The sequence below is a fragment of the Aptenodytes forsteri genome, unplaced genomic scaffold, assembly GCF_000699145.1.
Source record: "Aptenodytes forsteri isolate BGI_AS27 unplaced genomic scaffold, ASM69914v1 Scaffold193, whole genome shotgun sequence".
Taxonomy (NCBI): domain Eukaryota; kingdom Metazoa; phylum Chordata; class Aves; order Sphenisciformes; family Spheniscidae; genus Aptenodytes; species Aptenodytes forsteri.
The window spans coordinates 8,912,423-8,938,648 of record NW_008795405.1 but is presented as its reverse complement, the minus strand read 5'-3'; the positions used below and the strand labels follow the sequence as shown (position 1 = coordinate 8,938,648).

Sequence of the window (26,226 nt, the reverse complement as noted above, 5' to 3'; positions counted from 1 at the left end):
TGTGTGTGAATCTGTCCTCTGATGATCCTACCATGTAAAAGTGATACTCCTCCCATTTTGATGGAACTGGGTTTTGTACGAATAAAACTATTTTGCTAGAATTGTTTCCTTTCACATGAACTTCCATGGCTCAGAGGAATAAAAACTGAAAGGGCTTAAACGGTGTTAAAATGTCTCATTTTGAAGTTTTAGAACAAAAAGGATAGTCTTTTTTCATACTGAAACTTTTTTACACTTGGGCTTTTAATTTTGACTTGGAAAAATCAAGCTGCTTGTTTCATCAGAATGAAGTACTTATCTAAAAAACTGTTCTTTGGAGGAGGTGGGGGATCTTTAGTAGAGAAACTTCCATCCTCAGCAAAGTCCTGTATGGCTGGGAAGAGACTGTCTTCCGCACACTTTCACTTGTTTGTCCCAAAGTAAAAAGACAGGAGGTGAGAGCTACGGCTCTTTGCTTGTCCGGTGTGTTTTATGCTACAGTGGCCTGATAAAATGTTCCTTCCCCTTTCCCCTTGCAAAACAGAAGCGCTCAGGACTTATACTTCTTGTTTTTTTTCAGTAAAGCCACAATGAAACTCTGAAGGCTATATTTGATTATTTGTACTTTATTTTTTCACAGGTGTTTTGACTTAATTTGGGAACCCCACAGTTGTTTAAAGAAAATCTGTCAAGCAATTTTGGTACATCTAAACATAAATGAGAATTAAGAGGCTGTGTTTTAGATAGATAGATTTCAAGAAACTCTCTTGTTGGCTTTCTTTCTGTTCCAGGTGGCCCTGAAGGCAGTGTGTATGTGTGGGGTGCTCGTTGGTGGCATTTGTTCTGTTTCTAAATTACACAACTGTTTGTAAAATGCAGCATTTGCTCCCCCCCCCCCGTGGCTAAAAAAAAGGGGGAGGGAGGTTAAGACAGTGTGTAAATTAGTTAGTGGGACTCGCTACTACAGGAAAATGCTGAGGCTAAGGATTATGCAATAGTCGCCCAAAAGGTGGAGTTTTGTTTAGCTACCATGTCCAGAGCTAATACAAATGCATCTGGAAGAGGATACTAGACCTCGTGGGATTTTCAGTTTTAAATCAGTCTCTCCAGTATTTCGAGCCTGGGTGGGCTGTAGTAGCAAGCACAGATTTACCGTGCTATGCTGCTCTTCCACTTTCTGTGAAACTTCCATCTCTGGCATTGGGTCATGGAAACCCTGGACCAAACAGGCTGTTGGTTTCATCCAGTTTGGTGGTTTTGATGTTGTTATACTTTTGATAAGATTCCTCATTCTGAGTCTGAGGCTTTTTTTCCCTATGACTGTATGTTGTTTTAGTGATAAATGTGCAAACCTCTGGGGGTTTCAGTGCACAGGTATATGTACATACAGTGTACTTTTTATGTCAAAAGGCAGCCTGGCTGCCAGGGAAGCTGCTCTCTCTTGTGCTTAGAAACAAAATGTACTGTTCTAGTGCAGGTGACCTATTTCCATTACAAAAGAGTAAATACTCACAGCAACAGTGAGAGGAGAATTGCTTGAGACAACTAGTCTGAAGTGGGTTTGTGTAAGCAGTTTGACTAGCAAACACATTAGAGAAGTTCATTTTGTTGATGAATAACTTGTGGATACCAGAAGAGGAGCATTGGTAAGGTGCAGCCTGGCTCTGCTGCTCAGGGTGAAGTTGGTTGGGCTGTCACGTACACCCGTGTATCTGTTTACAAAGGAGCATGGCTTCCACCTCCGTGTTTTAAGATCATTTTTTCCTTTGTGAAAGGGGAATGGCTGGAGAGATTGGCCATCTCAGATACGAGTGTAGATCAGAGTTCTATAAAATATCTTTCCTTTCTTTTCATCCTGACTCATTTCTCCTTTGTTGGCAATCTCCTCTTGTTAATTGTCAGAACTTGCTTTGTGGGCTCATGCATATGCTTCGGTTAGGTATGGTAATTTTTCATTGCTCTGCTCTTAAAGCATCCAAGATTGCACAGCCAATGGGTCTTGCTAACACAAATGTAAATGTATTTCTTTCTTGGCTTGCTGCAGCATGCATGCACTTGTTAGATTTTCTTTTCATTAGCTTGTATGATGTATTTTTTGGTATTAGAATCAATACTACATGGACTTTATTTGTGAAAGTGGAATAACTGTAGCTTACTATTCTGCCCTTTTCAAAGGTAGTAGTAGGTGTCCAACTTTATACAGCTGGTGGTTTTTTGCATTTGTTGCTTATGGCCCCATATACCCGACTGCTGTTGCCAGTTGTTCTCTGTACTGCAGTTTTTGACCTCACTGATGGGTTCGCTATGTTGTCTGCCTGGATAATATAAATATTGCAGAGCTCTATGCCTCTCACTGCTTTTTTCTGTAACTCATTTTTATCAGGATTCCATTATATATCCTTCCAAAAGAAATTCTGTTCAAACAGTGGTTACAGGCTTGATACAAAACTTCCTAAGGTTAGCTTGAAGAACAAAGTTGCTCAGAACAGACTCTTTTTTTGACACGTCAGTGTTTAGAAGTTTATATAATTCTGGGTTTTAGTCTTGTGTGGGTGTGGTGGTGGTGTTTTTTAAGACAGAATATGTGAAATTTGAAAAATTAATTGCATGATAATGCAGATACTGAAGAGTGAGTTATTAAAAAATATAGTGATGCTTTAAAATGTCCATGCAGCATTGGGAATTCATAACTGATGGCAGTGCAGGATGTACGTTCCAGTAAAAGTATATGAAAAAGAGATGTAAATTTAGCAAGTTCGGGGTTATTTGGATGTCATTAATTTTTATGTTTAATCTGGATTAGCAGATGGAGGGAAAAAAAAGTAAACAAAAAGGAATTGGGTTACTTTTAATTACGTAACTTTCCTGAAAAGACTTTTTTTTCCAGGCAGCTGTCTGATCAATGGCAGAACTCATAACAGCTCCCCAAGTATTTAAGATCTCTATTAATTGGAGTTCCTTCTGTATATGAAAAATTGTTCTCTCATTAGCTGTTTTGCATATGCAAGATGAAGGCGACCATTTTTCTCATGAGATTAAAAAAATAAAACAATTAATTAGAATGAAATAATTTTCTAAACTTAAGGGAATTAATAACAAACAAAGCTTCTGGAGTAGCCAGCTTTTATTTTGCTACTTGCAAGTATAACATAATGTAAAAGGAAGACTTTATACAAACACATTTAGTCCGTGATAGTTTAAGAGCCATAGTCAGCTATATTGCTAAAGTGATGTAGATCTTTTGGTTACTTAAGTATATTTTGCTGCTTTTGCCTTCAGATGTAGAAATAGACTTGCTGAGATTTGAGGGGACAAAAGAGAACGGAAATTTGTGCTGGAAGTGCTAGAACTGGTCTTTTTCTATCTCACTGGGGATATTACCATCAAAACCCTGCTTTGAAAACAGGGGGAAAGTTGTATTAATGAGCTCTGTATTTTGTAATGATATGGAACAAGAGCTTTAGGAGTTCAGTTTGTGTTGAGTGGCATTGCCAAAAAAGTTTTTTTGCCTATTTCTTTGCCCATTTTCCATCCTTGGTTCACTACGGTGGGTATGAGATGCCCCTGAGAAGAGTGACTAGCACTCTGTAGGTGGTACTCTCAGGCACTACAGTTAAAAACCCCACTAGCAGTTGCCATCTGGTCAGTTAAAACCCCGCAAACTAACAGAGGAAACTTTTCACAAGCTGTTTGGATTTGCTACTGAGTTTGCCCTTTGGCTAATCTAAGACAACAAAAGCCCAAAAGCATACTTGGGCTTTAACCATACCACGCCAGACAGTGGCATGCAGCAGTCTCCAGACTAGTTTTCAACCAGCTGCCTGAGGACCCTGGGAGCAGTATCATCTGTTTGCTCAGCAGAGGGTTGGTTTTGGGGTTTGGTTTGGTTTTGTGGGGGTGTTTTTCCTTCTTTTTGTGTTTTGTTTGATTTTCCTTTGCAAAGGCATTTTAAGTTGCTCTTGCTGCTCTAGTACAATAGCAAACTGTCCTCTCAGTTGTGCTAGTGAAGACACTTGTGTAGCTGCACTGTAAATAGGATCCTGGTGATTTGAAATTTTTTTTTAAGGGTTTGGGACTTGTCAAGGAGGGATGAGGGCTTTCTTAAAGCATAGAAAATGTAATTGAACCATAATCTCACTGAGGCTAGTTGGATGGCACGGTGCTGTGCTAGTAAAATTATGCTGCCTCTGGCTCTCAAAGCAGAGTTTCTGCACAGAAGAGCATGGGGGCATCATTGTGCTTAGTGTTGACACAGGTGTGTTCTGGCAGGTGAGTGCTACAAACCTGCTTTAAAGGTTTCCTGACTTGCAAACCTGTGTTTTCAAGACACTTACATGCTATAGAAAAGTTTTCCAGTGCTGGGTAAAGCAACAGTTGGGGAAAAGAGGTGCTGCACCTCAACTTCATGATTCCTTGGTCTTCACGAGCTTGGTTAGAGAGGGTAATTCACATGGCACAGTTCAGCAATCTGCTGCATCTCTCAGCCTATGCTCTAATGCAATACCAGTAGAGCAGCCTCGGCTGGCACAGGAGTTTGGACTGCACTGAAGTGGGCAAGCACTACCTGGGGACTCTGACCTGGGGAGAGGGGACTGATGACAGGAACTGGTCTTCACTTGCTGTCTTCTGATTTCCAGTTTTCAAACTGCAAGGTAGAAAAGGGAGGTTGCTTTGATGCTGTAAACAAGTTAACAGTATCCCTCTGTGAACACAGGTGCTTGGTTTTCATGGGGATGTCTCTCTGGCTCTGTTGTATTGCTGTTGTGAACAGACTTTGACACTTGGATGGAAAACTGGCCATTTTAATAGCATGTGAGGAGGAAACAAATACACAGACTCTGGCTTATCTTTCCTTGGTCGCTGACCAGGTGCAAATAATGAACTTCTTAGACTGAATTAATCTCTTAAAAGGAAATGGTTTGAAATCCATCTGGTAGAGTGCTGAAAAGCAGACTCAATAAAATCCTAGAAAATGGACTGTGGGAAGGAGCTTTCTGTTGGCAGAAAGCTGAATTGGATGGCCTAAGGAGAGTCCTCTGTCTGAAATTTCTGACACAAAGGCAAACAGAAATAAGCAATGGATCCTGAGCACAAGGTTTGCAAACTGCATTTTCAAGAGATGGAGAATTTAAATGCACTTGTTCCAACTGATGTTCTGTAACACAATTCCCTGAGCAAGGTGTCGCGCTGTGGGTGGCTTTAGTGTGGTGGGGGAACCTAACATTCAGGGGACGGTAATATGCACAGAGCTAAGCATACTTACTACCTATCTTAATTCAAAAGCCACTGAGACACCACCTGACTCAAGCTATGGTGCAAATGAAGGACAATTATAAGTAACTTCAGCTCTGTGTTCAAACCTGCTATTGATTTCTGTGAGCGGAGATAAATGACAAGTTCTTACTGTGTGGCTGTTGTGTACCCACACCGTTTCTAGAGGGTACTTGCAGTAACAGACTGATTTATTTTTTTTTTTTTCCTCTCTCCAGTGATAGTCAGATGCTGGCTGAGTGTGCCAGAGAGTATGCCTTTTTACCCAGAAACCTTTGGTGTTGCCTTTTTGCACTAGCAGTAGATTCCCTAAATCTAGTGAGACCTTGTGTCTTGTGTGCTGGCTTCTGCAGGAGTCTCAGAACCTGACAGCCTGTCTCTTATTGATGCTCCACAAGAAGAGTTGATCTTTCAGGAGAGTGAGGCGAGTTGTATCTTTTTCCTTTTTTAATGCTAACATATTCTTCATAGCGTACATGCTTGCAGATGCCTGAAGGCATGCAGTAGTGAATGAGGGTGTGGATGTAGTCACAATTGCGTTTAAACTCCAGAGCGGTCCTTGGGGGGTACGATGGGAGCAATGTATGTCTCATCAGATGGAGTTTCTTCTCTTGTCCTTCAGCTTCAAGACAGTAGAAGACACCGTACAATATCTGTCAAAACTTTATGTGGACTCTTGGTGATGCAGTCCTACCAGCTTGAAAAACTTTTGAAGCTTTTGGCTTATTTTGCCTGAATCAAAGCTCAAGGTTAGCCTTAGGTTTGCTGGAAACGAACATCCATTGCAAGTAGCTTTTTTTTGTGGTTTTGTTTTAATGCACTCACTAGATTGAAGTTTCCAATTACAGAAAAACTAATTTTGCTTTCAGGTCTGGCTGGGAAGTGGTCAACACTGATAGTCCCTTGGTAAGAGAAGTCATTGTTCCTTTTTGGCACTACCTGCAAATACAGTCGTTAGCTGAAAAGCAGCAGGCTTTCTTAAATCTCCTCTTTGTTCGTTATTCTTCAGGAAATTGTATTCTGGAATATTTCTTAAACAAAGGCTGTCCTTTCACCACACTGACTTGGTCCTGTCATGACGATGCATTCCTCGGCGGCGGCGTTGCCGCAGTGCCGGAGGTGAGGTGTGCATGGTGCTCCTTTGCTTCCCTCCTCCTTCCCGCTGCTGGCGGAGCTCCGGTAACGCCGGCACTGCCAGTGCTGCCCTGCGTGCCCGGCTGGCAGGGCTTGGCCCAGCCACGGCGCCCTGCACGCCACCCGGCCCTCCGCATGCCCACAAACTTGTGGAGCTCCTTGAGCAACAGTGAAGTGATTCTTTGGCTCTGCGAAATCTTGCTGCTCATGCTGTGCAATTTAAAGACAAAATGCTTCCTGCTAATTATTAACAGTTACTCTGTAGGAACAGACTCATTATAGGGGCGCTGAACCCTGGCCCGCCGTCCTTTTCAGCACCTGAACAATGCGAGAGGGAGGGTGAAGAAACGGCAAGAGAAACTGGAATGCTGGCACCAATTAGTCCTGAGATTAGTCCTGAAAGAGGATTGCAATTTCAAGGCCAAAAAGAGTGGGGAGTGGGTAAAAGGATTTGAAATGAGATTATAGGACCTAAAAGCGCCTTTCTTTTGTTAGGGAAATAATTCAGCAGTTTTGCTCAAGCCAGTGAGACAATCCAGTTTAGCGGCTGAAGTAGGAGATGTGTGTCCTGTTGCTTTTTAAGGTTCTTTAACTAAGTTGATCCCCAGTTGCATTTGTTAGTGCTTCCTGCGAAATCAAAGTGTTTTCAACAAACAAACAAAAACACAGAGGAAAGCTATTGCCTCATCAAAAGGCCTGTTGTTTTTCAGGAAGCTTATTTGTATTCTTTAAAAGGGAAGCCAAGGAAAGGAGGCAGAATGAACTCCCTTTTTTTTCTTTGGGGAAACGTTTTTCCTGGTGGTTACTACGAGACCGGCACCGGAGTCACCTTTTCACCACCCATCCTACAGATGAGTTTCAGTGCTGTTTTTTGCTTGTTGGCCTGCTCAGAGATGCAAATCAGGCAGTTCCTACTTCAGTTAAAAGCACCGTCTCCTGTCAGTGCCATAGTGGTGTACGTCGTTCTCTTCCTTCAGGAGGGAAGCAGGCACTAAGCCTTGCTGCCCTATTGAAGAGACCATGATACACACTCATGTAACAGTACGCGTTCTGGGGCTGAAGACTGGAGCTTGCTTGGAGACAGCAGAAAAAGAGGGCTTTTCCCCCCCTCCCTCTCCCCCCAGAAAGAGAATTTCAGAAGGGAGAATTACAGGAGAGAACAGACATTGTGGATTTAATAGGAAATATTTTGGTTTAGTACATTCACGACTGCAAGACTGCATGAAATGGTGACTCTTTTTCTGCCTTTCCCAAGAGGGAAGCTGTTTTTCTTGGGGTGGCATAAACTCAAAAGGTGTGGAGGGATTGTGAATGTATCTGTTACCAGCTTTTTTTTCTTTCTTTCCTTTTCTTTTTCAGTGGAACTTCTCAATGTGAAACACCTGGCTCAAAAGGCCTGCTTTCAGTTTGCTATGCCCACAGGTTTAGGGGAGTTTCTTGATGTGGAGGAGTAGTGAGTTCTGCCGTGTTCTCGATTTCCCTTAACTGCTGCGTTTCACACGAGCCCTTATTAAACCTGCTTTCATAGGCAAATGCTTATAGTTGTGTTCCAGTGTGGCACTGAGAGGTTAACGGGCATCATCTTGCCATTCATGCTAGTGTAGCATGAATAATGGGCAGGATCGTGTTGTACGGGGAATATACTGTTTGAGAAAACCACTCTTTTAGTAGAGGGGACCTTTTTTCTCTAGACAAAAACATTAAAATAGGACATTCTGTGCTCTGTTCTTGGAGCTGAGCTGTTCTCTTTGGACTTGTTTATAAACAGGTGTTTTAATTCCCATCCAAAGCACTTGTTAAATGCTAAATTTTTGTCCATTTTGGTTTTTATTCCATTACGCTGCTTTCATATAATCTAGTGTATCTGACCTGCTGCTTTCTAGCATTCACAACCTATTCTAGAGTCCCTCCAAGAAAAGAGGGAATGAGAGACCAAGAGACAAACCCGCCAGTAGAGTTTCCACGCAAACAGGGAGAAGGGGGATTGGTGACGAAACGCAAGCTCTCGTCCTGTCCATGGGACTTGTCTGAATGGCTTAAAGCTTTAGTTGTGAAGTTGTCCCATGTTGAGATGCTAAAGGCTCTACAAAATAGCCATAAACTTTCTGAAGTAGAATAAAGACAATAATAAAACCCAAAAGGGATTCAGCAAAGGAGATAACGTGGAGGAGACAGTTTAGGCAGGGGTTGGCAATGAAAACAGAATGGCGAGTCCTCTTCGTAGGTCAGCAAAAATGGTTTGAAAAGGGTAAAAAGTGCACTGAGATGACAACAATTTCTGCTGATACCATCCAAGTCCTGCTTCATTTCAAGTCATGCTCCTCTGTGATGTAAAATTTAGGCCCACAGATTTCTAAAAAGGTGGTTGAGCATGTTCCAGTTGAACTGAGAGCCGCAGGTGGTATTTGCTGCACCCAGCAGAGGCAGCTATCTGGATGGTTCAGTGCTGCAAATTGCTGGGCTTGCACTTTCCAATTTATGCCTATTTACTTTCAGTTCTTTGTGCGTTGGCGGGAAACTTCAGTGATGCACTGTATATGACACTGAAAAAAGAGACTTGAAGAGACTTGACTATCAATGAAACCACTAACATGAGAATTAACTGGAATGGTTTGGCAAAGTCGTTTGTTCTATCCCATCCCCCTCCTCAATTTGTCAGAAGTTGCATTAACACGTGAAGAAAATATTTCTGCTTAATTGGTTGTAGTAAATGGATGCACTATAAATTAATTGCCTCTTTAATGTTTAAAAGGTTATGTCCCGTTCATTTTTTGACTGATTAGTATCATTTCACTAGAATTGAGCAAGCGTGAGGTCATCTGATGTTTGAAAAGCGTAGTTTGTTACTTTCTCTGATTTGCTGCTTTAGAGGGCACAAATGCTATCTGGGGATGTCAGGGTGTCAGTGTCTCTTTCTAAACACCAGTGAACCATAATTAATTGTTTCCTGTAATCTAACTCATTGATTTTCTATATTTGAGGTGATCCAAGGAACAGCTTTACTCCAGGGATTAATTATGGAGAGAGAGTGAGAGTACACATACAGTCATGAACATATTTTTGCTAGTTAATACTAATGAGGATTTTTTGCAACCACATGGCAGACACTGATTCAACTGGAAGGAGAATTACGCAGTATCTGACAGATAACCATGCCCATCCTTAGCAGCTCCTTTTGGTGCCCGCAAAGATTGTGCTCGTTGTTAGTGAAATACCTCCGTTTTTGGGGTTGTGTACCAGCAGATGGACCTCCCAGAACCTCTTGCTTTGTCGAGGAGAGAGCTTGTGGTTTCCTCCACTGGCTGTTAAACCAGAGCTGTTCGGCGAGGGGCAGAGAAGATTGCTGGATTGTCATACTTGGTTTTATTCTTTAATTTTCTTGAGCTTTATCAAGAGAGAGTGAATGGCCTAGACTGTCTCTCTTGGCTTTGTGTTTTGGCACAAGGTTGTTACCAAACTGCTGTTTAGATATACCATGCAGAAGCAGTAAACTTAGATATTTGCAACTTTTTGTGACTTTTTCATGTTTGTAATGATTTTTTTCAACCTTCCCCACATGAAGTAGCAGCGGATAAAGTAGAGATGTAGAAGCCAGTACCTCATTGCAAAAGCAATTGCCTGCCCACCTTCCCCTTTCCTCATACAGCCTTTATTTCTACATCTCTGCTTTCTGCTGAGAATCCTAGAGTAAAGAGCAATGTTTGTAAGCCCTGTCTTACTGAGTTGTGTCCAATTTCTGCACAAACAGCAGAGGAGAAGCAGCAAATGGAGGGAAACATAGACCAGATCACAGATTCCACCAGGGAAGCCGAGATTTGTTGAAATAACAAATGGTGTAGACAGCTTCTGGAAAAGTAGCCTCCTTCTTGGTAGAGATGCAGCTTCATCAGTCATATGAAGAATCGCTGGCTTAAAGGTAGAGGGGTGACTTCTTGTGATAAATTATGTGAATGTCAGCTTTTCTTTTCCTTAGTGAGTTCCTTCATTCATGCAGGTAATATTGTAACTTGAGAAAATTATTAGAATATTATTAAGTACAATATTATTATTCTTAACAGGCTGAACAGCTGTTCAGAGAGGTAAGGATGAGGGATAAAGATGCATGCTGAATTTTATTTCCCATTACAGGTGGGAGGTTTATTTTTCTGCTAAGATGAAAGTGGCTAAAGATAATTTAAAAATGAGTCAAAATGAAGTCCTCTGAGTATTTGTTTACAGTTATTTTTGCAGAACGTGTGAGATTCATTATTTCATAGCTCTGCTTTGAAAATGTTAAGTAGAAGGTATCGGGAGTAGGGTGCTGTGGTTATTGCACTGTAAAAATAACAAGGAGCGCTCTTGTTCTGGAGACCAGAGAAGTACAGCTGACATACAGTTCCCAACCACAGTTCAGTGGGGCTTCTTCATTTTGGCAGAGGCTGTAAAGAGGGAAGATACTTCTACAGTGTAAATACCTGTGAGGTTGCGTCTGCTCTGCCCCTTGAATTTGAGGCTTTGTTGAGTTGAAGACTCTTCTAGTATAAATGGAAAATTCCTATCTTCTCCTGACTGGATTGGGCTGATAGGATAGAATTTAGTCAAACTTGTGCCATTTACTTTAAATTTACTGTACAGTGGAGGGCATATTATAATTCTGCTTTTAATTTCCTCTGCATCCAACCTGAGGCATTTGGGATCTGTTTAGGAGAAACGCTGAACTCTCGTAGGTACAACTAACGTCATTCAGTGATGAGGAGCTGTAATATGATAGCTGTGTGGGTTGTCAGCAGGGGCCTGGAGTTGGGAGGTGGGGTGTCCGGGGGCTCGTCCTCGTCTGCCACGGTTTACCGGGTCTTTTGGAGGTACGTTGTTATCTGTATGTTTTCCTTTCTGTGAATGGAAATGGTATTTCTGTAGCTCTGTGGGTGGGAGGATTGATCTAGGTGATGTCTCTACAATGCTTCTGAATGCAAAAAAATACTATGTTCTCTTCCCTCTTTTGATACATGTGTAGACTCAGACTGTGAGGTGAAATAGCCCAGTGTTAGGTGCTGTAGTTTCATGTGTGTGGGGGTCTGTCCCTCCCCCATTCCTAAAATACAGCTCTGAGTGCTTCAAACTGAGTAATCACAGGAATGTGAATGAGTGAAAACTGACAAATTTTGATACTAAATTTTTTATGCCTTAGCAGTTTATTTCTAAAAATGTATCTCTAAGGATAACTTCATATTTATGCATTAAACTTTTGTGTTAGTGATAGAAGCACCCACAAACTGTCTATCATTCATCTTTTGAGCACCTCGCACACTGTGCAGTATGATCCCCAGGCACCGATCTTCTGGGGGATACGAGTGTGACCATTGAATGCAGGACTTGTGTGGTAGTTACGCGTGAAGAGATAGAATTGAGATTAATCAAAAAAAGTAATTGGGGCTTTCCAAATACGTGAGTACTTGACTTCTGTTTTGTTGTTATTATTATCATCATCATGTTTTCTGCTTTTACATAACTTTGACATGTGCATCAAACGCTTTGGTGTATGGCCCAGTGACTGCAAATCTCTGCATGCTCCTCTGCAGCAGCGCTGCAGAGCCTGTAGGCACATTAAGCTTCCCAGGGAAAAATACCCTCAGCATCTGGGAGAGGTTAAATGTTCCAGGGGAGAGGTTAAACATTCGTTTTGTCCTCTGCTTCTGTAATTCCAGAAGCCAGATTAGTTCTGAATCATCTGAACCACATTCATTCAAGATTAATGAGAAAGACCAAGTATGGAAAATTTCAGCTGGTAAGCGCCTTGGCTTTGAGCAAGTGGTGGAGGGGGAGTTCATACTGGCAGCAGCCTGCGGGTCATGCTCAGTTTTGAGTTTCCTTAGTACTTAAATTGGTGAAATGGGGAATCACACCATACCGGATAAACAAGAATTTCAGCAAGTGACATGAAGCATTTGGAGGGGACTTAAAGGTGTCCCCTTCCTTTTTCCCATCTATTTCTGTTTCATTGGAGATCAGATTTGCCCTTCTGCATATGCACGTTTATAACTTTGTGCATGTTCAAGGTATCTTGGTGTCTTTAAAATCAACAAGCGGCATATTCTCACTAATGGGTGACAAGCTGTTCTAGCAGAGACGTGCATATCATTAATCTCAAGTCCGATTGACTGACAGGCCATGGTTAAGCCGTGGTTAGAAATGTGAGTGGGAGCCTCATGTAGAAACTATTTATGAAATCCAGGCAGGTCTACCAGCAAAGCTGTGTGAAGTTCTGCAAAAGTAATAAACAGAGAATTCAGGACTAGAATAACAGAAGTCAATTGGGTGATCTTGGGCTTTTTAAAAATTTAATCAGTTTCAGTTTGGGAGAAATACTTCTTTTAGTAGAGCTTTACAGTGTTGTGCCTGGGTGGCAGCTCTGCGGTTTCACTGTGGTTCAGTTGCTCAGATGGTCAGCGTGGAAGGTGTCTGTGTTATAGCATTAACTATCAAAGCAGACTCTTTACATCGAGTTGACAATGAAGGTGAGCCTAGATATAGGCAATTGCTAGGACTCATTTATTTTCTGGAATCTGAGATAAAGACTTTTTTTCTTCCCGTGCAATTCAAACCTAGTAAAACCAAAACAGAAATTAACCTCTTCTTCCCCTTCACTTGTTTTGCAGCAAATGAAGGCTATCATCAGAAAACAGGAGCGCTCCATTTCTGATTTTGTAGAATAGAAGAGAATCAAACTTCTCCCCACTGGCCAGGTCAGCATTTGATGCTGCTGTGGCCCAAAAGAGACCATGGTCCTCTGTGGTCTCAGAGTCCAGTGGCTGTCTGTAAACAGGATCTTTTATTCATCTGGGCTTCAGGGGACTGACCTACGGTGCCTGCATGAGCTGGCGCAGGCACACTCCGTAGCACATGAGCAAGTTCAGATAACTCTGAAGTTTCCCCAGCCAGATAACCACCAGTTTTTCATCCAGTGATAGATAGTCTAGGAACCATTTAATAGCAGTTGTGAAGTTAGGAGAAACACAGCACTACAGCATGTGAAGTAACCTTCAGTGCTTTTCCATACTTCAAAATCAGGAAAGCAGGAACAAGTAACAACCCATGCTCTAGAAGTGAGCTGTGTTATTCCTTCTTTAACTACGTGCACTTCAAAAGACTATTCCCTCACCTATTGTGTTGTTACTTAACAATTCTTTATTCCTCCCAGAGATATGTAGACTGTGTCGGTAAGAACTTACTCCTGTTTTTAACACAAAAGAAGAAAAATAAAACTGAGACAGAAAGGATGAAATTACTTGCCTGAAGTCACTGTGTGATTCAGTGGTAGAGGCAGAATTAGAATTGGAGGCTGATAGCCAGCATCTCCCAATTCCCAATGGAGACAAATCTTTTTTAATTAAAAGTTACGTGGGACAGTTGTCTCACCATGAATTTTCAAATATATCTGGACTTTTTCCTATTTCAGTATTCAGCCTGGAATTACAATGTGTTCACAATAAATGTGTTAAAATACTTAAACACAGAGTAGTGAGAAATTTGCATTTTGCACTATGGCTGGCATACCTCAAATAACCATCTCCTTTAAAACAACAGCTCTCTAGAAATTAAAATTTTTTTATTTATTTAAAGAACAAATCCTCCGTTGTCCATAAATATATATTCAGCTCTCAGCAAAGACCAAAATTCTGGCTGAAGGCTACAGAGTCTCACCAAGGGGACAAGAAGGCTTCATATATCACATCAGCAGTGAGAGGTGTCTTTTGAGCATGACAGCAGAGTCACTGATGGGCTCCAAAAGACACATGACCATGTCTTTCTTGAAATTGGGAATTACCCTTTTTATCTCTAATTCTGGAAATTTGAGAAGCTTTTTTATACTTCCCCCCCCCCCCCCCCCCTTCTCTCCCTCTCTATTTTCTTGCTTAATTACTTATTTAAGTGGAGACAGTGGCAGGAGAATGGCTTTGGCTATTTGGAGAACGTAAAGATTTGGCCAAGTTTCCACTTCATCCTTCAAAAAGTAACATTAAATGTTATTTTCAGGTGTTTCATTCGTGAATAGCTTTCCTGAGCAACTTTTCTTTTGTCTTTAATAAAAATTTAGATGTAATCCCTCTGGCAGTTGTGTCATAGAGAAAACTCATTTAGAGTGTGCAAGAGATCAAAATTTTATTATTCACTCAAAAATGTGTTAGACACCCTAGAGAAACCGGGAAAGACTCTATCTAGGAGCTTAAAGTCTCAATCCCACATGTCACAGTAAGTGAGAGATACCAAGAGACAATAAAAGTGGGAATTACAGAGGCAAGAGAAGCATTACCAGAATATTATATCAGCCTTCATACATTTAAAATTATTATTGTGAATACATAAATCTCTTTACGAATAATGTTTTGTCAGTTATGGAAAATTTGAGAAGACGGAGTAATGGATTTATATATATAAAATCTCTAAAGTAATCAGTTTTCATTAAAATAAGGAAATACCTTAACACGTACCTTCCAGATACTTTTTGATGTATTGTCATTAGCCCAGGTTAGTAGAGGTTTTTTCCCTTTGATTGGAGAGGAAGCTTGCTTGCCTGTTGCTAGGTGATCGCTAATTGTGATATTAACTGCCAGCAAGCTGCTGGCAGGGATTATAATTTTTTTTTTTCCTTGTTAACAAAACGCATGTGTTAGAGGTGCAGCAGTATCTAAATGCTTCTGTATTGCTCACAATTTATAATGGGAGTGATAAATTCTTTAATACAACTATGGTTATGTACCCAGGTGTAGAGCATTAGCCCCTCTTTGCAGCGCAGTAGTCTTTTTAGCCCCCGTCCAGTAATAGCATTAGAGTTGAGTGTAGAAAATGAGACTGATATGGCAATAGAAGGATCTGAGCTCTCTGGTGCAAGCAGTGAAGAGCTGACAAGCGTTAGAGGAGTCCTCAACCAGAATGAGATGCCGTCTGTCCCGTGTTCACTCTGCAAATTTGTGGCAGTGTGGTTTGGACCAAGTGACCGCCTCCCGTGCCGTCCGACAGCCGCTCTGCAGACCGTGTTTGTGCAGCATGGGAACCAAGGGGGCTGCTCATTGCTGTAGTCATGAGTATTTCTCATGCCTTATACAGGGTGACTGCCGTAAGGAAGTACTATTCATCTTCCAGCATCAAGGGATGCTGTATTCCCACAAAAGTATACTTAAGCTTTTTTCTCAGTTACCACCCCATCCTAAATTTACTTCTCAAGGAATGGTAAAAACTTTGATCTTCCGGCTTAATTGGGCATCCATTTATATACCTTATGGTAGCAGTCTGAGTCCAACTTGCATCAGGAGCTGAATGTACTTGTCAAGAGTATCGTTCCCCCCTGCCACTAGATACAGGCTTTCATGGGCTACAGCCAGATAAAGGCACCTACAGCTATTGTTATCTCAGCAACTTCAACATAAGAATAATTGTGGTTTAGCTGCTTTTCAGAAACTTTTGGAGGTGAGTTTCTATACCTGCAAGACGCTCCATTGGTTACTCTTTGACAAAATGGTTTGTTGTTTCTAGGTTGTTGTCCTTGACATTTCCTTCAGTTCACTATTTGTCGGAGCTGTAGGTGAGAGTTGCAGAGAAGTATTTTGCACTGTGGATGATTGGTAATGGAGTACTTGCAGCATGGGTACAGTGATGCCTTCATTCCCTTTGTCTGGCAGCTGCAGCTTCTGCTCCTGGGAATTTTCAATTATATTGCTGTCCTGATAACTGCTGTCAATCCTGGGGCAAAGGGTGCTCTCACATCCACTTGTGCATTACTGGGAACTTACTGCGCTTGTCAAGAGAGGAAGAGTTGTATTTCTTCCTGTCACACCTTTTTGCAAAATCTGTGGGCTGAGCTGTATGTAGAGGCGCTTCAGTCAATCATCTTTGCTTGTGCCCATCATTTTTGCCACTGGTAAGGGCTGGAGAGGGGATCCTCTGTGTCGCTGCAGCCTGTTTGTGGTCTGGCAGCTGTTTGCTTACTGCAGGCTCTGTGTTGGGTATATTGTGTGCAACAGCTTGTTAGCTTACAGCTGACACCGTTCATCTTTCTGCGCCTTACTGAGCTGTCCTGCCCTGTACTCCAAGCTTTCCTGAGAGCCAGGGTGTGCTTTGGCACCAGCTATGCCCCAGTAGCTGAGCCCACCACCTCTTGGCTGTGGTGGGCCGAGGTGTGTGTGGAGCATCTTCCCTGCTTCCCCACTGAGCCTCCCTTCTTTGGGCTAATAGCTCCCTGTTTCAGTGGCCTTTGAAGCGTGCGTTCAGGGAGGGGGGGGTGGTGGTGGTGGTGCCTTGTTTGTTTGTTTTCCCCACTTTCTATGTCCTCCTGCTTACCATCACCCTCTGGACCTATTTGGTAACACAGTCATTGGCCTACATTTATTGCCTTTCTTCTGTGTTTTCATCATCCCTTAATTGTGGCGTGTAGTCCCACACAATTGAATTTGTTTTGAGTTTTTATTTGTTTGGGTTTTTTAAATCTATTAATCAGGCCTCTGACAAAGAGGCCTGTGAGAGTTTTTGGCATAGTTGTGAAATACTGCAACTGTGAGAGAGAATTCATACCCTGGATTTTTTTTTTAGCGCTTGGCTTTAAGAACTGCAGTCTCCTTGCTCTAATGTGAATTCCATAAGACAAAGGATTTATATTTCCTTTTTTAAGTCTCTTGAAGCCTACACACCTTTTAAAGATTTTTATAAATGTGTGGCATACATTTTGGTAGAAATAATTAATGGGAGGGGTCTCACATGCATTATTGCTTCTGCATACCCTGGGAGCTCCTGGTTGGGCTGGCCGGCTGCCATGAACCCTCGCTGGCTGGCCAGCCAGCCCTTCACGTCGGCCTGGTTTCCAGCACAAGTGGTGTCCAAATCAACACATTCCCATGGAATGTTTTAGATTTCAGCAAAGCAACATTTTCCTGTGGAAAAGCCTTCCCTCAGAAAAATCCCTGCTAGCCCTTGGTCAGGCAGCTTCCCATGCCCGGGGCCCTGCGGCACAATGAAGTTTCCTACTGTTTGTGTCATCAGAGGAAAAACAGTTCATCATTTGCCTTGAGTGGAGTCTCACTTGTGGTAAAAAATCGATAGCAAATCCCTGGGAAAGGTTGGGTTTGATCAGGGGTGGCTCCTAGTTCCAGGTATCTCATTTCACACGAGATCATGGGTTAAACACTGTTGGTTGTCAGTTCTCTCAGCTGCTGGTTTTCAGCAAGCATGTGAATACTTCATTTGCTCCCTGTGGTGGTGCATAGATGCCGCAGTGACAATGACTGTGCTTCAGAGAGAGGTGGATCCTGCACTGGATGGACATGAACTTGCACCCCAGATCCCGTTTTATGCATTTGCTACAAGTACTGTTGCAGCCTGGATATCCCTTTGCTGAGGGTCTGCTTGAAACGGTAGTATTTTCTGCAAATCAAACCAACGGTCCTTGACAGGTAACTGTTGGTGTTTCACGTGTCATCTTATCCATAAACTATACTAATTCATGTTCTTTCAAGATGCTAGTTTGAAATCTCAGCTCTTTATGATTGATCCAAGTCCGTCTCCTCCCTCCCCAAGTGCCCTGTGCTCATCTGCTGCTGCTGCTGGGAGTTAAGTCAGTCCAAACCTGCGCATAACAAAAATGTATTAGGCCACAAGTTTCTCCGCGCTGATATAAAAGTTCAAACTAGTTATGGCTTTTCTTCTAGTAGCTGTGTGGGGATTTATTAGAAATTAAATATTACTTTAGTCAGTGTGTTTAGTTGATAAGTTTGGGGAAAAACTGCCATCAATAATGCTAACTGCATAAATATTAATCTTATAGCATGTCTTGATTACAAAAGAAATACCTAAAACCAGATTTTGCATTTTTATTTTGCCTAAATGCAGAATATGCTGTTACTTCTATCGGAGAACCAGCCACTCTTCTCCAGTAGCTTACAGACTACACCGAAGAAACAACTCATTTGAAAAACTGCCTGGGATGGACCCAATGTTTTTTTGTTATGGATGGTCTTTAGAACAATGAACTTCTTCAAATGGTTTCTTAATCTGGAACAGGGATCAAGCAGCTTTTGAACACTTTAAAGTGAGAGATAGCTTAACTCTGTCATTTCTCAACTTGAAATATGTTTTAATAATTAATACCATCTGAGACTTCATGTGCAAAAGTTTGGGAACAGAAAGAGAATTTATCCAACACAGATCAGGCATAGCTAAACTTCAGCAAAGCCCTGCAAACTCAGAAGTTTGTTTGAAAGGCTTGACCGGTCGCTGCGGTACATTATTTACATGCTTGAATTCTTTAGCTTCCTTCCCTGGGAAGGCACAGTTAACTTTCTCAGTTCATGTGGGTTTGTGCTGAATCAGATGGAGTTTTTTATGAGAGCCTTGGGCCTTTTTTCAAGTTGGAAAATAAGATAAATCACTATGGCTTTGTTTCTCTAGTGGAGACATTTTGTCTGTTCAAATATATATGCTTTTCCCTCTTCTTTCTTTAACCCTCTTCCACCCACGTACAGGCATACGGCAGCCTGGGAGTAAATTTTTTCTATGGCTTCATTTCAGAATGTCACCATTTTTTTTCTTGGGCTTTTGAGGAGCATATAGTTGCCGTACTGTGATTTCTGATTTCTGTGGCAAATTTGTACAGTATGAAAACTACGCTGCACCTTTCCACTTGTAGCTTGATGGGTCCTGTCCCAGAGATTATCCTGGACTCTGTGGTATAAAACTGTGAGCCTGTCCTACAGGAGTGTGAACGCCCTCAACAGCTCTTGACCTTCATGTGAGTTGAGGAGCTACACTTGAAGAGCTGGTGCTTACTATAAGGAATGCAAACAATGGGTTACATTAAGCCCTATGAAGTGAGCGTGCATATTCAGACGAGTGCATGCCCTAGCGCACTCCAGCACTTATGAATGTAGACCTACTTAACTTCTCTTTGGTCATTTTGGTCTCTCTCTCTCTCTTTCAACTCCCCTTTTTGTTCAGTAGTATCGAAGGCTTTTATTACTCATATAATTGCTTTGGATCCTTTTACAGTCCATATTTTAACACAGTGAACTTTTTATACGTTAGCACAAGAGTCTCTGCAGAATAATTGTGAAAGCAGTGTGGTTTTTATATATGGCGTTTTATCAGAACTTTGCTAATGCTGTCAATGTAATAGACAACATCTGTTTTCCGTTTCATTGCATTTTGTGTAGCGGTAGTCAACTCACGAGGAGACAAAAGTAACTTTGAACAGAAATGGCGTGTGGGGCTTGGTTCACATTTTTGCATCCAAAGAGGAAGGTGGATTACTTTAAAAAGGCAGAGTGCCTTACAGTAATTTACCGAAGGATATTTAGTCCCTTGCTTTTAATTTGTGCTCGAATTTGGGCATAGGACAATTATTTATATATCGATAGCATAATTTCATTATACTAATTTCAATAAAAGCTTAGTCTATTAAAATACCTGTGATTGTCTTCAAGCTTTAGAGGACTTTGAAACCTGTTTCATGACTACAGGAACGACCCCCTGGCAATCTGTCTCTTCCACCTGCCTTGACAACGCTGCAACAAATTTTTTCCATGTTTTTAGTTATTTCCCCTAGGTACTGTGCTCTTAAAATACTTGCTGCACCTGAGCCCTAGGATGCGATCAGTGAACTCCTACAGGCAGTGCCTCTCCCGTCGAGGACTCCCCCCACCAAGAGCAGCGGCGGCGGCGGCCCTCTTGCTCTGGGCAGCACCGCCTGTGGATTTCCCTGGGGAGGGCGAGCTGTGCCGTACTGGAAGGAGGGGCGTGCCTGGCCAACAGTCATCTGCACTGTTAAGAAAAGAGCAAGGTTACCTTTTATGTCCAGGAAGTTTGGTCCTTCTGCCGACAGATGCGGGCTATGGGGCAGCTGCCATAAGAAAGAGAGCTGTTCTGGTGTGGTGGTGTCGGTGCAGCGGTGCTCTGGTGCCTTTGTGGGAGAGGAGGGGTGCAGGCGGCCATCAGGCACTTCCTGACAACCTCCCCTCTTCTCCGGCTCGCTGGCACCACAGGTTGTTCAGTGGGTGCTCCACAGTCCTGTTGCCCACAGCACCATGGGGCTGCTCTGAGGCAATGAAGGAAACAGGGTTTAGAGGATCATACAGATGTTCCCTCTTCCTCTTTCTTTTCCCATGTTTGAATTTGTTCTTCGCCTTCAGCCGCACTTGCCATAGGAGAAGACTGTCAGAGGCCATTACTTTCGGGCAGCCTCTGCACGAGCAGGAGACGAAGCGAAAGAGGGACCTGGCAGTGGCCCAAGTTCAGGGAAGGGTTTCGGTTCAGGCGGGTGCTTGCGTGCACCAGGTGCCCGAGGGCCCGCTGCGGCCACCACCCTGCCGGGGGTCTCGCGGGAACCACCGTGGTCACCAAGCACGCACACACGCACGGCACGCATTCTTCATTAATTAGGGTGCTCACAGGACAGCTCGTTGAGCTGTGTGTTTTCTGATGCGGTGAGGTGACCTCTGCGTGTGAGGGGGTTTGGTGGGCGAAGTGCTCTGGTGGAAGCACAGAAACCACCCGGTATCTGGCCAACACTTTTCCGTGTTGATGCGTTAGCTGGGGTGGCATGTTGTTATGGTTGAGTAAAAGCCATAAAGCATTTGGGTTTTCAGCAGATGGCTTAGGGAGTATATTTTGCTGTATCGAGAACTCCGTAAATATTTTTGACGTTGATTTGGGGTTTTTTTAATTATTTATTCCAAATTGCTTTTTTCTCTCTTCCTCTGAGAGAGTGTGGGCGTGTGCTTTGCTGAGGAGGTTTTTCCTTGTGAAGGGAATGTGAATCTTGAATCAAATTGACCTATTTTTAACGTGAAATCTCAGACCCTTGCTTGAAGGCAAAAATGCCATGATGTTACATTAGCTTTAAAAACAAAATGGAATTCATGCAAATAGTAACTTATAATTGTTCAATGTAAATGAGATTTTCTTTACACTTATTTCTTATTACCTTTAGCACATCAGGTCCACCCATTTGGCCAGGAAGCACCTTTTTCAAGAGAAATGGAGCCCTTCTACAAGGTAGGTGATGGATACCACATCTTGGAGTAACTGTTCTACTTAACAAATACCTCTTGCAAATCGCACAGCTTTTGTAATATTCACTGGGCAAGAAGTAACCAAATGTTTTTTGTTTCCTTTAACCTGTCTCCTTTATTGCGCATCTGGTGTCTTGAAAATGACGATTTACTACGTACAGTGAGTGTAGTCTATGAAAGTTGCTGCTTTTTTCCTTTCCTCAAATTATTGATTTGCTTACTGTAAAATATGGCGAAGGGTGGCTTTTTTTTTCCTTTGTGTGGATAAAGAGTGCCCAGAAGGAAATATTCCAGGAACACTGCTTTTAGCTCTGTGGATGAAGCAAGGTTGTTCTTTGAGAGAGATCCTTTCTTTTACTCCCTAATTGTGCTGATAGCAAAATGTAGCCGAAGGTAGGTAGCGGTGCTATAGTGGGGAAAACAGTGGCAGAGTATTTGTCTCAAGAAACCTACCATGTTTAAGGGTGCTTATATTCATAGAGGAATGTTAAATACTTCCATTGGATGGACAAAATAAACAGAAGCTGTATGACTGCAGTTTTGATAGGTGAAGATTTTCAGTCTATCTTACCAGACTTTTAAAAATCATTATTCACTGCTAAGCGTGTTTATATTTCTGCCATTGAGTACATAGAACTACCATCGCTCTTAATGGAAGTGTCTTGGGAACACAGAAGGCTGTTTCCCCAGACTGCATGCGTTTGTCTAAAAGTAAGTTACACCATTTAGGATGATATTATGGTCCTTGCAAGTATTTGTCCATGAAACGTCTCAGTTTTGTGATCATTCTCATGGTGCCAAGAGTTTTCTGCTCTTCTTTCTGGCAGAAGATGCTGTATAGTGTTCTCTGGAACATTTATCCAAATCACCTAGGATGGAGCCTTACTCACAACTAGGCTCACAAGCAAATAATTGGCAAGCAGTACTGCTCACCTTCAACACCCCAAAGTAATCCAGCATTTGTAGTTTACCCGAGAATATTTTTCAACTGATTCCTTGCACATATCTAAGAATTTGCATCATTCTATTATCTAATATATATGATGAGATTTGTTCAAACAAATTTTAAATACATTAAAGCATTCAGATTATTTCTTAACACTAGGAGATGGTATAAATTGTAGAGTTTGGCAGCTTTTGGCTTTAGTCTTGATAGGATAGATCCGCTACCTTTGCAGTCCTTCCTAATGGAAAGAACTAGATTATTTTTTTTTAAGGAAAAAAATAAACTTGTGAATGGATGTGCTTGATTCATTTTCAGTTGTTCAACAATTCCAGTTTTAAATGTGTACCTGCACATATACAGTCTTTGTAATTTGAGTTCATAAAATGTAAATTACTCTGTCAGGTCTGTATGGCACAAATGTTCTACCTATTCTTATGATGCAAGATATCCAGGAATTAATAACAACTATTTTGTAGTCCTTCCTATCTCAGTTGTTGCTTAAAGCCGCCTCCCAATGAAGAAGAGTATGCTGTTCTCCACCTTGTTCTCCTCTGCCTTCTTCTGCCTTCCAAGTTGGGGGAAAAAAAACCCTAAAAGCCCAAAACATTTCAGCATATTAAAGAAATAGAGAAAAAGAGAGAGATGACTGCCTTTTCAAGCAACTAACAAAGCCTAACAGACCTTTAACTGAGTTGGCATTCTGCGTTGCCATTTCAAGTGGAAAACGCAGCCAATTTGAACTCTAATTTGCATGATATGACTGAGGTTGGAAGGATGAGAGAGTGTGAAGAAAAACCTCATTAAAATAATTTTTGAACACTTCCTGGTTTTAATTTTATAACAAGAAAATAACCAAGCCTTTCTTTCTTTCTTTTTTTCTGTCTTTCTTTGTCTTTCACTTTTCCCTACAATGAGCTCTTTCATGTACAGGCTTCATCAGGTTGCATGGAAATAGTGCATCCACCTCTTTGCTGCTTCTGACTGTCTTTTTCCAGAAGACCTGGGTAGAGGAATGGTAGCTGGTGCAGGGAGGTGTGAGATGAGGGGTGGAGAGGTTTGTTGAGCCATACCTTACATGGCCATCTTAAGTCTCTTTTTCCAGTGCTTATATCCAGCTTAATGCAAACAGGAGAATAAAAAAAATTGACTCCATTATCAGTTTCAAGTTATAGTACTGCCTTTTGATTGGCAAAAGTTTAGGTAACAAAGGGATTTTAAATTATTTTTACTTGATAAATGTTTTGCTACATTTGAAAAGAATGTTCAGTGTGTGTTATAGACAATATAACAGAATAATTCTGAAATTTTAGTAAATGTGGTATTCACGTGCACTTGTCACACCTCATTTCTTCTGAGTTGTTAAGGAAAATGCTCTTTTTCTGGTCTGGGGAATGAAGAGAAAAATATTCCGCAATGTAAGTAGTACTTTTTTTAGCCAAGAAAGACTTGTAGACGCTCCTGGTTTCCATTCATTTTATACCTGAACTATTTGGCAAAGTAATCTTAACCGTTGTAAAGCATTTAACATATCTCTCCAGAGAAAGTGACTGAGAAACGAGTTATCTGTGTACCTCAAAATAGCAAAGGAAGAGAAAGGGAAGCTAAAATTCATTGTAGCTATTCTGTGTCCTGAATGTCTTTGACATGAGCAGGATTGATTCTCTGAATCTTGTTGCTGTCTTTGCTTGTACTTTGTTGAAGAATTTTGAACAAAATAGATACATGTCATTTTCTTTTTGCCTATGATTTTATTAGATACGAGGCAGCTACCTCAGTTTCTTTTTTGAGGATCATGGTACTGTTGTTCCTAGCATTAACTCTCTAATCAAAACAAACGAACAATAAATTTTCTTCTTGTGTTGAGTAAGTCACCTGCTCAGGTGTTTTTTGAAATGTTGAGCTCCTTCTACTAGGTGAGGATTGCTCCTTATATCTTGTGCTCTTTGGTCTTCTCATGAAGTCCCATACAGAGCTTAATATAGGTAGGACCTTCAGCCTTACCAGACTCTGATACCTTCTCTCAAAACTTACTTGTATGTCCGTGGAGATTGCTGCGTTCTAGCCTTCAGGATTCCCAGATAAAACAGGTTTTTGCTTTTACTGCTCTACTTTTTTCTACTGGTTTTTGTAACTTGTTATTGTACATACTGTGTTTTTGTTTCAAATCACGGCTTAATTTTTTTTTTAAACCTGCTGTATGGAGAGCCTTTGTTCCCACTCTTTCCTGTTCTCAGCTGTCATAACACATCCATTTTTATTTAATAAAATGTGTGACAGAAAAAAGTCTTTACGGTGGAAAAGATTTAGACGTATTCTAAACTCTTCAGGAACTTGTGCTGGGTGAGATAGGTGGGGACATAATAACATTAACTTCAAGACCTTGAAACTAATGCATCGTGTTCAAATAAGGTCGGTCAGTTTGCCTCTGCTCTGGTCTTGGGTACTAATCTCATGTTACAGACTTGAGGATGCAGTTGTTCACAGATCAGTGGTGGTAATAAAACTATTTTGCTCTCAATATATCTAACATTCTCCCTGAATACATTAAAAATACATCTTCAAATTAACTTTTAGCAGCAGTCATGTAAATTCCAGCTGCTGAGTGCCACCTGTAAGATGTAACTGGGCTGTGGAGGGGTTTGGTTTTGTTTCTTAAAGATACAACTTTCATTTTGAGGAGAAAAAATACTGAACTTACCACTCTTTTTGTCTTACTTGCCCTCACACTTTAATGAACTAAATGCAACGTATTACTATGTCTTCTTGTATCGAATTTTTTCTGTTCTGAGTTGCAAGGAGGTGTACATAGAAGGTGCTTGTGGGTGTAATTACAGCTGGCATGGAAACAGAGTGCTATACAGTGAAAACAGTGATCTGCGTCTGCTGTTGCAGCTGCAGTGGGTATTGAAACAAGAGGGCAAGAACTGCAGGAGTTGCCCCAGAAGATGCAAGAGCCCCGTAACTGGGCAGGAGCTGACATAAAGCAGTGCCTCCTCTCTGGCTTACAGCAAGTACACATCTGCCAGGCTTAATGCCATTCTTGGATAAGCTTCCTGAGTTTCTAGTCAAAGCCTGGAAGAAGCAGGCCCTCGTGGTAGCACAGTTAGTGATTCTTCATTGTCCAGGGAAGGAAAGTGAACCTGGGTCATCCAGTCCCTATTGCTGTTGGAGCTGAAAAAAGAGACAGCCCTCATCACTGCAACTAGATGGTCCGCCTTGGATTGCTGCTTCCAGTGGTTCCTGACCAACTGGCCGTACAGCCATGATCCCTGCCGTGCTGTCTGCTTTCTTGTGTGAGCAAGGTCCTCCACTTCCTCTTCTGATGATCAGTACAGTTAAATCTGCCGCCTGTGGATGTTAAATCAAAGATATGAGCTCTTGCTCCAGAGATCCTGCAGACCCAGACTCACACCTGTGAACAGGATTGCAGCAGTCAGTAAACTGAATTCAGACTGCATGGCTTTCCTTTGAAGCCACAATTCTCTTTTAATTAGAATGGAAAAAAAGACTGGCAAAAATCCCATTTGCAGAACACGGGAGGGGAGGAGTGAGGAGTCGCGTGTGGCCTCCGGTCCCACTTGGCTGAGGAAGCCTGAGAAAGGAGGGATTGTCTTCCCCAGAGCTCACAAGCTGCTTTGTTCTCTTTTTTACCATTGGCTGCAGGGAACAGGCATCCTCATGCTCCAGAACAGAGCAAGCGATAGGATACGTACATAGAATCATAGGATAGTTTGGGTTGGAAGGGAGCTCTAAAGGTCATCTAGTCCAACCCCCCTACCCCCTACATCTTCAACTAGATCAGGTTGCTCAGAGCCCCGTCCAACCTGACCTTGAATGTTTCCAGGGATGGGGCATCCACCACCT

The 26,226-nt window shown here is 41.9% G+C and overlaps 1 protein-coding gene across 5 annotated transcripts in view; it reads left to right on the top strand.

Annotated features, from left to right (window-relative positions):
* FOXN3 (forkhead box N3) overlaps positions 1–26,226 on the top strand; it is a 135,192-nt gene that overhangs the window by 37,760 nt on the left and 71,206 nt on the right. For all 5 annotated transcript variants that reach the window (XM_019472489.1, XM_009280765.2, XM_009280767.2 and 2 more), the window contains exon 4: positions 21,335–21,399. In XM_019472489.1, coding sequence (XP_019328034.1) covers positions 21,335–21,399 — 65 coding nt within the window. The remainder of the gene's footprint in view (positions 1–21,334; positions 21,400–26,226) is intronic.